Raw genomic sequence first — 13,046 nt, 5'->3', positions numbered from 1 at the left:
CTGGGAACTACCTGGAGATTTTGTGGATACAGCCTGGGGGAGATCAGGAATTCCCCAACCTGGATCTGCCACTCCTACCCTCCCATCCCCGATCAGTAGACAGGGAAGACCTGGCAACCCTAGTTTGGAAGTGGGTCCACTTCAACAAGTTGGTGAACTGGTGACAAAAAAACCCCCAAACCCTAAAGGTAGGTTGCATAAAAACAAGGGAAGAAGCAGTAAGTAAAATTAACACACAAGCCATACAAAATAAATCACATTAGCAATAGGAGGGCAAAAGCATAGCTACAATTCCAACAAAGCTGGATAGAAGAATTTTAAATGCCATGAGACATATCAAAGGAAGTGGGTACTATTTAGGCTTGCCACCCGGCTGAGGGGGAGTGAGATGGAGAGCCTCCAGAATTACAGCTGGTTCCCAGATGACAGAGATCAGTTTGTCTGGAGAAAACGGCTGCTTTAGAGCAGCGGTCCCCAACCTTTTTGAGGTCAGGGACTGCCTCCGGGGGTGAGGGGAGAGCCGACGGCCCAGGTGCCACGCAAACGCGCACGTGCAGTTGTCATGCATGCGCGTTTTCGCCATCAGGGGGCACAAACGTGCATGCGCAGCAACTGTGCACATGCGCGTTTGCATCACTGACGTGCCGGCAGCCACGCCTACCTCTTCCCGGCAGCCCGGTACCGTGGCCTTCGCGGCCCGGTACCAGGCCGCAGACCGGGGGTTGATGACCCCCACTTTAGAGGGTAGACTCTTAGGCGTTGTTGCTGGAATGATCAACTCAACATGCCTGAACATTAGGGGGCGCTACACCACTCTAAGTGTTTATAGGTGTTGGCTCCTTGAATGGGTGCCTCTCTTTGTCTTCACTTTTGTCTTAATCTGAGAAATGCTCCCTGACTCCTTCTCTTTCTTTGCCCTCTCACACTCCCTACATGGCCTTCCATGGAGGCAAATGTCTCTGCAGCTCTCTCCTGTAGAGACGATGCCCTCATACTCCCACACATACAATGCTAGACAAACGGGCCACTTGAGATAGAGAAAATATTCTTTAGATTAGGTTTCCCTCTCTCCGTTCTACTGAACCCTGAATGTGAACTTCTTCAATAAATTCAAGCTTACCTTTCTTGCAATATCCTTCTTGGGAGACTTATTTACTGCACTCCGTATCACGCTTCTCTGACTGGGCAAAACTCTGTGTTTTTGAGCAAATATCTCAAGAATTATATCCCTGCCGAGGTCACTTCCAGTCCCCAGATCCCACCCTCCCCAGGCTCCACCCCCAAATCTCCAGGGATTTCCCAACTTGGAGTTGGTAAATGTAGTACTCTCCTTGCTCTCCCCTAAAGTTATGTCTTTGTGTACATTCTCCTGTGTAGCCATCCAGCCTTCAGTATCCTTTGCTAAATGCCACTATCTGCTTTCTCTCCACAAGAACTGCCTGGGTGGATCAGATCAAAGTCCATCTTGGCCAGGCGTCAGGTGCCTCTCTTGGGGCTCACAACCAGGCCCTGAATGCAAATGGGAAACCTTTGTACCAAGCATTCGTCAATCGGAGATACAACAGCTGCACAAAGCTTCAGGTGCACAGGCATCGTAGCCAAGACCCACTGACATCCCCATCCTATCTGTATTTATCAAATCCCCTTTTCAAGCCACCATATTCCATGGATGTTTTCGGCTGATCCTGCATTGAGCAGGGGGTTGGACTAGATCAGGCTTTCTCATGAAACCCTGGGGTTTCTTGATGGCCCTGAAAGGGTTTCGAGAATGGGTGGGAGTTAATTTATCAGGTGATATGACCATATATCTCCCAAAATGGCCAATGATGGGCCAGGGAAGGGGAGGGATCCTGGGTGGGCATGTACACAGCTCTTCTTCCCAACCATATTCTGCAGGATGGTGCCACTTCTGGGGTTTCTCAGAGCCTGAGGGATGTTTCAGGGGTTTCTCAACAGTAAAAAAGTTGAGAAAGGCTGCACTATATGGCCTGTTTGGCCCCTTCCAACTCTATGATTCCAGTCTTGATTTAAGGTGAATCTGTGTGCCCAAAGAGCTTCCCTCCCTACAACTCTGCACCGCTTCAGCGTCTCATTTAAACTGTGCTGCGAACAAGCAGGGCAAAGTAGCAGTGGATGGATTAGCTGGGACGCCAGCCCTATCTCTGCAATGTCTCCAGGCCTCTGGCATGCAAACAAAGAATGCATATCTTCTTTGCACGGGGGCAGTTCAAACATGTCGCTGAGCCTGACCAAAGTTACACAAGGTAACTCTTTGTTTCGCCAGCCTTGCGCTGCAATCAGGCCTTAGTCCCAAGCTACTTTTGTATGTGGTCTGTTTCTCATCTCCCCTGTGGGAAAAGAGCTCATTTTTAATCAGCCCGGAGTTTTTACAGGCTTCAGAAGTGTGTCTCTCCCTCGCTGTCTTAAGTGGTGCGGCCCCGTCAACAACCATAGAATTCTAACACCTCGGTCTGCCACATTGGGTGAACTGCCAGCCACAAACGTATATTGCGGAGGGAAATTCTGTCATCAGGCACAGAACGAATCGCTTCCTTCTGTCACTCTCAAGCTGACAGCCAATCGGATTCAATGAGCAATTCGGAATTGCACAACAGGGAGTCCATTTTTCCAGCCGGTTAACACTGCTCGGAATTTTATAAAGTTCTGTCAAAAAGACACCGGACATGATTATCTGGTTGGACTTGTACATGGTCCCCACTGGTTGTACACCTTGATCCCAGTTTATTTAATTATTCATTTAACCCATTAATGAAGCTGAATTTGAAATCTGGGGGGAACGAGGGAGCAGAGAGAGGAGTCAAAATGTTCCTTGAAATTCCAAAAGAACAAAGATTTAAGTTTCAGCAGGTATTTTAAAGGTATTTCCTTAAAAACAACTGGACGGCATTCTGTTAAGCTGGATATGTATTTAATTTCTTTTCACTTCCTTGATTTTCACAGATTAATAAATGGGGTAGGGTGGCAAAAATGTTGTAACAAATGATACTCATTTTAAATTGGCACGATTACGATTTCAGCCAACACTTGAGAAAAGTTCCAAGGAAATATATTTGTTCTAAAGTTGACTTATTAGAGAAGGCAAGAAGAGCTTTTAAATAAGTTCAAGGAAGTTCAAGGCCTTACGCAGGCTATGACTTGCATATCTTGGGGACCATATCCCTGGAGAGTGCTTTGCTAAGCTAACTCAAACTTACTGGTGGTCCCTGGCCCCAGGGAACTGCACCTGGCATCAACTAAAGCCAGGGCCTTTTCAACCCTGGGCCCAGCCTGGTGGAAGGAGTTGCCAAAAGAGATCCAGGCCTATTTGGAATTGTTAAAGTTCGGAAGGGCCTGTAAAATGGCACTCTTCCATCGGGTTTATGGTTGAGACCAAGGCTGACACTTTTTGATATTCAAATGCCCTCTCCATCCCCCACTATCTTATACCTAGGTGGTTTAAACTTGATCTATCTGCCCCCAGAGGTATCAGCGGCAGGGCATGTTTGTTTATTTTTAATGGATATGGTTTTAAATGAAAATGGTGATTTTTTAAATGTAATTTTAAGCAGTTGTTACCCGCCCCCAAATAGCTGCTAGAGAGGGGTGGCCTAGAAATATATACAAAAATACATGAACAAATAAAACGTTTAAACTACTTTTTCTTTACATCTTATTAGATGTTGTTTTTCCCAGGCTTTCTGCCAATTTGTTGATTCCTTCCCCGCCCCTGCCCCAGTAATTTCTGCGCCAATTTATTTTATTTTATTTATTTTGGGGTGTTTAAATGCTTTTTGCCACATTGTGTTTTAAGGCATGTCCATATCCATGTCTCATGATCCCTCTGATTTTATTGCTGCTTCTATTTTTTACAAGGTATGCCAGGGGTAGTCAAACTGCGGCCCTCCAGATGTCCATGGACTATAATTCCCATGAGCCCCTGCCAGCGCTCGCTGGCAGGGGCTCATGGGAATTGTAGTCCATGGACATCTGGAGGGCCGCAGTTTGACTACCCCTGAGGTATGCTGTTACCTTTAATTCCATATGGGACGCATCTGTTGACATGAGATCTGATGGGAATAAAATTTGTTAAGTCTGCCATTAGACTCCCGTTTTACACTTTCGATATCTGTTGCGGCCTGTAATGGTCTTTTATATTTATTGCTATTGATGTTTTAATTGAGCGGGAAGTCACCTCACAGCAGAACAGCTGAGGACGTGGGGTATTACTTGCCAAGATAAATAACAAATAATCATGGAAAGAGCTTTTAACCCCAGATCTTTAAATATTATTAAAGTCTGCTTCAGCAGAACCATTTCTAAATGTTCCTGTCTCCAACTGATAACAGTTCCTTCGTTTAAAATGTTAAAAAGTAGTTTGAACCAGAAACAGTCATTCTTTTTTTAAAAAAAAAATCCAAGAACAACAATATCACACTTCCCCAAACAGGTCATTTTCCCACCTCAGGAAAATTAGTATGCCACTAAGTTTTCGGCCAGAGGCATACTAGTTTCTCACTAGAGAGAACAACAGGGCAAAACAGGATACCCACCAACTTACTGTTGTCTGAAAGACAGGGACAAGGGCAAATTCTATCCTAGGGTACTTCAGGAAAGCTACTAAGACTTTGTATTTCACAGATAGCATTTTAGCCAATTCCTCACTCCCACTTCAGACACCCACGTCATCCCTAGCCTTGTTTCTGGGAGCCCCTGCAACTGAATGGGAGCAATAGCAGGAGGAGGAAGACGAGGAGACAGGCAAGTTCCTTTCCCTAACCTGAACTCATAGATCAGTGGTTCTCAACCTGGGGGTCAGGACCCCTTTGGGGTTGAACGGCCCTTTCACAAGGGTCACGGCGGGGAAGCAGCTTGAGAGGGGGGTGCCATCCACACAACAGCCTTGTGGGGTAGATCGAGATAGAGTGTTCATCTGTCTGGAGCAGCAGACAAGAGCGAGATGCGCATGGTGAGACAAGAGGCAGAACTGAACTGAGAAACCCCGGGAAAAAACACAATTTATATACAATCTTTAAACCTCCCCCCCGCTCCAGAGGAGCGGGAGGAATAAAGGAGTAAGGGCAAGTGGGGAGGAGTTAGGGCGGGCCCTGTCCGGGATAAAAACTCGGATGGCCCAATCCTCACTCGAGGGCAAAGCGCGGCTCCCCATTGGCTGGTTGGCCCAGCCTCGCCAGGGCCGGCCGGGGAGTTGCCGCTCAGAGGAAGAAGCCTTCCCCAGAGGTAAGTCCTCCGGACGGCTTCCCCTCGCCCAGGGAGCCTTCTGCCGGGCCCTGGGGCAGGCTCGCCTGCCCTTGGGCCCGCCAGAAGGCCACAAAGCCCACTCCCGAAGTCCCGAGCCTTCTGCCAGGCCCTGGGGCAGCCGAGCCTGCCCCTGGACCCAGCAGAAGGTCCCAAGCCCACCTACCTTACTCTGTTCCTCCCTTCTTCCCAGCATTCCCTTTCTCCTTCCCTTCCTCCCAGCATTCCCTGTTTTTCCCTTTCTCCCTTCCTCCCTCTGTTCCAGCTGCCTCTTTCTGGCTACCTGTTTCTCTCCCTCTTCTTCTGTCACTATCCCTTTCTTTCTGTCTTTCTGTCTCTCTCCTTTTCCTCCTTCCTTCCCCCCATTCCTCCACCCACCTATCATGCTAGGGCCCGCTGTATTTTGCCCACAGCGGGCTTAATATCTAGTCATGAATAATGGATCTTCACGCCATTGGTCAGTTTCAGTTTAATTTCTGTGCAATTGCATAATTTTATGGTTGGGGGTCACCACAACATGAGGAACTGTATTAAAGGCTCACGGCATTAGGAATGTTGAGAACCTCTGTCATAGAGGGTCAGATAAAACCCATTTAGAGTAAAGGGCTGAGTATCATATTGCCTTATACAACATCTTATGGTGCTGCCACATTTCAACTGCGTTCTGTTTGGACAACCCTGTTTCAAGAAATATACAAGAAATCCATAAACTATGTAGTAAATGTCAATCCACAGTATCAGTGAATGGGAAATAATTTGTGGATTTTTACCTGGGGGGGTGGGAGATTCTCACCTGCCCATTATGTGCGAGATCTGCAAGTGATTCTTCAAATGCACTTTGCAAGTTTAGCTATGTGATGTGTGCTCACCATTTTGATTAAAACACAGCCTTTTGGGGGAGGCTGATTCAACCTTTTCCATCTGCAATTCTCCTGGTAAAAACTAGGTTTACTTTCAGCAGATTGCTGCATAATGTATTTTGGACAACCTGGGTCTTTTATTGGGAGCTCTGCCAGAGCTCTCTCAGCCCCACCTACTTCTTAGGGTATCTGTTGTAGGGAGATGAAGGGAAAGTGATGTAAGCCTCTTTGAGACTCCTTCGGGTAGTGAAAAGCAGGGCATAAAAAACAACTCTTCTTCAACTGCATGACTGAAAAGAGCACCAAGCCTCCATACAACTGAAAATTTTCCCCCCATAATTCATCCTCTACTTATCCATTTTGGTCTTTCTGCCCACCCGCTTGTCCTTTCTTTTCCCCACTATATGCCTGGCACAAAGTGGTTTTATAATCCTACACTCTCTCCTGTGGACACCACCCACAGGCTGGGCATCACACCTTTCCCTCTCCCCATCGGCCACTCTTTGTCTTCCTCACCTGGATCGAAGTGTTCTTCCAACTCCGATGCGCCAAGAGAAGCCAAGAACAGCAAGCAAAGCACTGTGTGTCCCATAATGCTCTCCGGGCTCGATGGTTACACCAGCAGTTGAGTCTTCATGCCTTTCAAACAGAAGAAAATTGCAGTTAAACCACATGTGGGTCCCTTACACACTGCTGACAGGCTTCTCCTGGCTGACTCAACGTGGGCAGGCAGTCCTGGCCTCTTCCGCCATGGGTCAGGCACTTTCCCTTTGTCCCCAAGCAATTAAATAATTCACATTCCACACACCAGAGTCAAGAATATCCTGCTATTGTCCTTATTTCCGTATCCAGGCCCAAAAACAAAACAAAACACAATTCGCATACTGGCAGACGAATGACACATAATCACAAGGGAAAGGCCATGAGCCAAAATTGTGGTTAAGCGCATGTGTGGTGCAAGTTGATTTTATAGAGCAAGTCCTTTGACTAACCCCCCCCCAAAAAAAAAACCCACCAGAAAAATTGCTTTCTTTCTTTCCATGACATCTGAAGCACTCACGAAAGCTCGGAGTCATATAAACATTAGGTGAGACTGGATGTCAGTTCTGTTTTTTCAAAAACACTTGGTCAGTTGGCCAGGCAAATATCAACAAAAGGTGTTCAAACATTGGTTATAGTTTATTAGATCAGAAACAAACAAAAATGCTAATGCTAATGATTTTCACAATCTCCCAAATCTGCAAATCCTTAACACAGCTATATCCCTCACATCCCAATACACACGCATGGAATCAAACTGGGATGTGATGTACCTTATAACCTGCACAATAAACTAAAAAGCCAAAAGATTGGGAGAGGGGTGTTCTAATTAAACCTGCGTATTGTTTAGGAAACAGAAACAAATTAGATCTTTTAATAAATAACAATACCATGTAAATACATTCCTCATATTAATACAACCAAAATCATTACGGCATACTGTCTTCAGCAGGGATCCGAAACACAATTCAACATATTCCTATGTGCACAAACTCTCTACAGGGTTCTTACTGCTTTAATGAATTCTTGATATAAATTTTGTGATCTTTGCATGGAAACAGACTTTTAAAAGTCTTCTTTTGAAGAAGAAGAGTTGGTTCTTATATGCCGCTTTTCCTTACCCGAAGGAGGCTCAAAGCGGCTTAAAGTCACCTTCCCTTTCCTCTCCCCACAACAGACACCCTGTGAGGGAGGTGAGGCTGAGAAAGCCCTGATATCACTGCTCGATCAGAACAGTTTTATCAATGCTGTGGCAAGCCCAAGTCACCCAGCTGGCTTCATGTGGGGGAGCGCAGAATCGAACCTGTCATGCCAGATTAGAAGTCCGCACTCCTAACCAATACACCAAACTGGCTCAACAGTTTGGGCCCAACAACTGTGGTTTATTCAGACGGATATTTTAATGCTGGATTTTAATTATATTTTAAGTTTTGATTCTTTTTTAGGTTGTAAACCCCCTCAGGCAGGTTGATTATTTACATTTATTTAATTCATTTATACTCCACTGTTCTTCCCAATGAGAGACCCAAAGCAGCTCAACATCATCTTCCCCACCTCCATTTTATTTTCAGAAAAGATCGGTTAGTCTGAGAGAGTGTGGCCAGCCTAAGCTTCCACGGTGTAGTGGGGATGATTTGAATTCAGATATAGAAGAGGAAGAGTTGGTTCTTGTATGCAACTTTTCTCTACCATTACACCACACTGTCTCTCATCAAGTTTTCTGGAGAGGCTACATAAGCATTTCCTAAATCCACCAATTTTCAGCTCACCTGTTTAGACCCCCCCCCAAAAAAACACCCTCATTATTTGAGGTCTGGCCAACAATCATTAGGGCTGAAAGAGAATTTGGAAGGGGACAGCCAAGTGCCAGAGTGGACAAGGGGGCATGCAAACCAACTCACTTCCAATGCACAGTGTAGAAGATTGCCCAAATTGAGCCAGGTAAGTTGCATTTGCATATAGGCACAACTGAATCCTGGCTGCCTGCTCGTTAGCTATTTGCTTTATCCCAAAACACATGGCCTGCAAAAAGCCAAATGGAGATTGCAGGAAATCCGGAATCAGATCTTGTGGAGTTTTCATAAAAGTTTGGACAGAGTGGGAGAGTCTACTGGGTCTGGGGAATTTCACATTCCCCCTTAAGAAGCATTTTCCTGATCAAATCCCCCCACATCTATTAACCTGGAAAAGGAAAAAATGAACATGATTTGGACACTTTCTTCAAGCTGCCCCGGAAAGGAGGGAGCGGACTTTAGAAAAGGAAAACCGCAAGAGAAAAAGCAAAAAAATCCCATTAGTAGTAGCATTTCCTTAGCTCAGTGCCTGCTTTGACCGTTACAAATACAGGAGAATCAATCAGCATGGATTCTTGCACAGTCCCGTCTAAATTTGGCCTGAAAAAGTTTGCAGTTTGCACACTTGGGATGCCTCATAAGACACTGGGCAAGGCAAAGAACGGTCTCTGAGTAAACAGATACCAACACACTTCAAGTTCCCCCTCTCCCAATTGAAAATACCCTCTTCTTGTGAGGAAAGAGTGCCTCGTGTGCCTCCCTGACAGTTCTGCTGCAGTGTCCCAGCTCCTGTTGCCTAGCTACCCATGTCACACACACACCCCTCCAATGTTCTCTGGTCACTGGGATGCGTGGGGGGAAAGCGTGTGTGGGTGTGAAAGGGGCCGTGGGCCAGCTGCTCCCATAATCCTTTGCTGGAATGTCCCTTCCAACAGCTGCCTTGATCTAAGGCTGACAGCTGATGGGACACGAAAGGGGAGGGGGGGTGCCAACACGGAGGGGATGAATCAAGGCATTGATTGGACACCCCCTTTGTACTGAGGGGGATACATTATGTTTCGAACGCAGACCGAGAAAACCTCAAATGGAGATGCGCAGTCCAAGAGCTGGAATATCTGCTGCATGTCAATAATCAGAAATGTTTGGGGGGGGGGGAGGTGGCTTGAGTGACCCATAGAATCTGGGGAGATACAGACTGAGTAAAGTAAGGGGCTATGCCTTCTTGCAAACTTTTCCTTCTGATAATCTCAGCCAAGTGAGGAAATGCACTCTCCACACGCTCAGAGATGCTCCCCTCAATTATTGTTACACCAGGCCCTGCGGCTCAAGGTAAACCTGTCAGCATGATCCCACACTATATGGGATATTATTTCTCAACAGGACTTTTGTGTCTGATTATTGTGAAGGATCAAAAAGAAAAGACCAGATTAAAATTGCACACACAAAAAGCAGGTGCACCCCAGAACATTACTGTAAATCTCCAACCATCCGCTATTAAAACCTTGCCGTCCTCCCAGAAGCCTAAAATGGAGTCCTAGGACCTTAACATTAAAAACATATTCTGAGGCTAACTCAGGCTCATATTAAGCCTAGTCAGGATTAAAACGCATCCACAGTAGTATGAATGGGATGTCACCTAACAATGACATCCACAGTAGTATGAATGGGATGTCACCTAACAATGACGTGGAGGGAGGGGAATGATTCTGTGGCCCCTTTTCCCCGGTTTGTCATCTGCTGAAGGTGTCCTCATTTTGCCCAGCTAGCTTTTAACCCCCTGCAGCCCAGGAATCTCCCACTGCATCCTCTCTGTTCTTGGAGACATGACAAAAGGCCCTGGAGGGGACAAGGAAGGCGAGGAATCCCAGCTATGCCACAAGAATGCAAGGCAGCTGGGATCCCAGTGCCAGGCCAGCTTAACTGGCCTGCTGTGGAAAGCTGCAAAGCCCAGTGGATGCCCCCACAGCTCTGACTGCCTGCCAGCAGTAAATTAACCATTAGATTGAACATACCTCAGGGCAGAAGGTAATCGCAGAATCCTGGCTGCAAGAAAATAGTCCCAAGGGCCCATAAGCAGACACAAAGGATGAGTCCCCATTTCAAATGGGTAGCCATGTTGGCCTGAGAGCCAGTTTGGTGTAGTGGTTAGGAGTGTGGACTTCTAATCTGGCGAGCCAGGTTTAATTCTGCACTCCTCCTCCACATGCAATCAGCTGGGTGACCTTGTGGCACTGATAAACCTGTTCTGACTGAGCAGTGATATCAGGGCTCTCTCAGCCTCACCTCCCTCACAGGGTGTCTGTTGTGGGGAGAGGAAAAGGAAGGCGACTGTAAGCCGCTTTGAGCCTCCTTTGGGTAGAGAAAAGTGGCGTATAAGAGCCAACTCTTCTTCTTCTGAAGCAGCAGAGTCCAGTGGCACCTTTAAGGCCAACAAAGCTTTATTCAAAGTATGAGCTTTTGTGTGCACACACACTTCCTCAGACACAAACCGTGTAGAATATATAATCCTGCTAGGATCACCGTTTCCCCCCTGGGCAGCAGCAGCAGGAGGGGGATAAGGTTGCTAGATCTTTCTCAACCAGGGTTCACTGAAACCCTGGGTTTTCTTAACGGCCCTGGAAGAGTTTTCCAAATGGATGGGAGTTAATTGATTTTTTATATATTTTTAAAATTTGTTAAGTATTTATCAGTGATATGACCATATTTGGTCATGTTGACCCATTTCCCCCCCCCTCCCAAAATGGCTGATGATGTGCCTGGAGGGGGTTGGAAGGGGAGGGGCCAGCATCGGCATGTACACAGCTATACTTCTTAAAATTATTCAGCACAATTGTGCCACTTCCGGAGTTTCTCAAAGCCTGAAGAATCTTTCAGGAGTTTCTCAATGATTGAGGAAGGCTGTCCTAGAGATTTGGGTATGGGGACCTCAGTGGAGTATAATGCCACTGAATCGACCTTCCAGAGCATTTATCTTTTCCAACAGGATGGATATCTGTAGTGTCCGTTGAGGGGATCCCCAGGCTTAAATCCAGCCATCTTGGGTTGGTCAAAACAGAGGTTCTCCCCTGGTTTGGTTACCAATCTGGAGCTTTTGTGTGTGTACCTGTATGTGAGCATCCACACAACACTGTCCTCCATTTCACCCACTGTCAGGTTGGCCCCTGTTTTGCTCGGTTGTCTCCCGAATGATCTTTCCTGAAAGAACACTGTCAAAGCAGTTTGAGCAGCCATGGGGACAGAGAAGTGCTGTAGCACTATAGCAGTGTAATATTACAGTTATATCTCAACTGTTGGTTAATATTCTAAAGCCAACAAAAAGCTGTCCGGTGGTGGCAGGATGGCAGGCTTGAGTGGATGACTAGGGAAAGCATGGACAAAACCCTTGTGTGGACCCTTTGCTGTTGTGGTGATTTGCCATTCTCAGTAGCAATAACTGTACAGCAGGGGTAGTCAAACTGCGGCCCTCCAGATGTCCATGGACTACAATTCCCATGAGCTCCTGCCAGCGATTGCTGGCAGGGGCTCGTGGGAATTGAAGTCCATGGACATCTGGAGGGCCGCAGTTTGACTGCCCCTGCTGTACAGTGCAGAAGCATTGCTCTGCTGAAGCAACCATGACAGAATTAAACAGGTATCAATCTGGTCAGTATCTGGAGGGAAGCCTTCAAGGAAACCCTTGGTGTCGGGGTTAGGAAAAGCAGCTTCTAATCTTGAGAACTGGGTTTAATTCTCCACATGCAGCTGGGAGACCCTGGCCCATTGACAGCCCTGTCAGAGCTGTTCTCACAGAGCAGTCCTGTCAGAGATCTCTCAGCCCCACCTCCCTCACAGGGTGTCTGTTGTGGGGAGAAGAAGGGGAGACTATTGTAAGCCGTTTTGAGACTCCTTCGGGTAGTGAAAAGCGAGGTATCAAAACCAAAGCTGCTGCTGCTGCTTCTTACTAAAATGGAATGCAAAGGCAGCTTCAAAATGGAGGTCCCAACTCAATGATTCTATGGCCTAACGGAGATTTACCCTTGCCTGCCTCTTTTCAGGAACCTTGGACTTCCTCCCAGCCACAGCTGGCACTGTTTAAGTTCTGAGATCTCACAAGACCGGGCTAGCCTGGGCCCTCCAGGTCAAGGTTCTGCAGTCCTATTCCCTTACAAAAGAACCTGGCTACGTAGTGTTAACTTCCAGCCTTGGCCGCTACCTTTTTGAACACACACACACACACAAACACTCATGTCCTCCTGGAAAGGCCACTTTCTAGCGCTCTTCACGCCCACTTTAGCAGGAGTGAGCAAAACGGGTTCCAGGCCCTTCCCTGGCAGGCCGGCGGGCGTGACTCGACTTGCATTCCAAGATGGTTTCAGAAACGCAGCCGCCTAATTGCCCAATAAGCACGCTGTTATTGTACATCACCAACGACCGGGCAGAAAAATAAATGCGGAAGGGAGGCTCTCTTTTCACTCTGCTGGACGAGGCAATTAGCTGTATCCACAGCCGCTGAAGCCATGAGGCAGCTTTTCTTTACGGGGTGAGTAAGTCTACTTGCCTCCCAATCCGGGGCAGATTCTGTCCACTTCAGAAAGCGCCGATCCAAGGAAAGTTGGAT

At 46.9% G+C, this 13,046-nt stretch overlaps 1 protein-coding gene across 2 annotated transcripts in view; it reads right to left on the bottom strand.

Moving 5' to 3' along the window:
• The window catches only part of DDR1 (discoidin domain receptor tyrosine kinase 1), a 57,055-nt gene that overhangs the window by 25,966 nt on the left and 18,043 nt on the right, over window positions 1-13,046 (bottom strand). For both annotated transcript variants that reach the window (XM_077324532.1, XM_077324533.1), the window contains exon 2: window positions 6,633-6,755. In XM_077324532.1, the coding sequence (XP_077180647.1) occupies window positions 6,633-6,708 (76 nt within the window). In that variant the 5' untranslated portion in view covers window positions 6,709-6,755. The remainder of the gene's footprint in view (window positions 1-6,632; window positions 6,756-13,046) is intronic.

This window comes from Paroedura picta, chromosome 3, assembly GCF_049243985.1.
Source record: "Paroedura picta isolate Pp20150507F chromosome 3, Ppicta_v3.0, whole genome shotgun sequence".
NCBI lineage: Eukaryota > Metazoa > Chordata > Lepidosauria > Squamata > Gekkonidae > Paroedura > Paroedura picta.
This window is presented reverse-complemented; position numbering and strand designations above follow the sequence as displayed.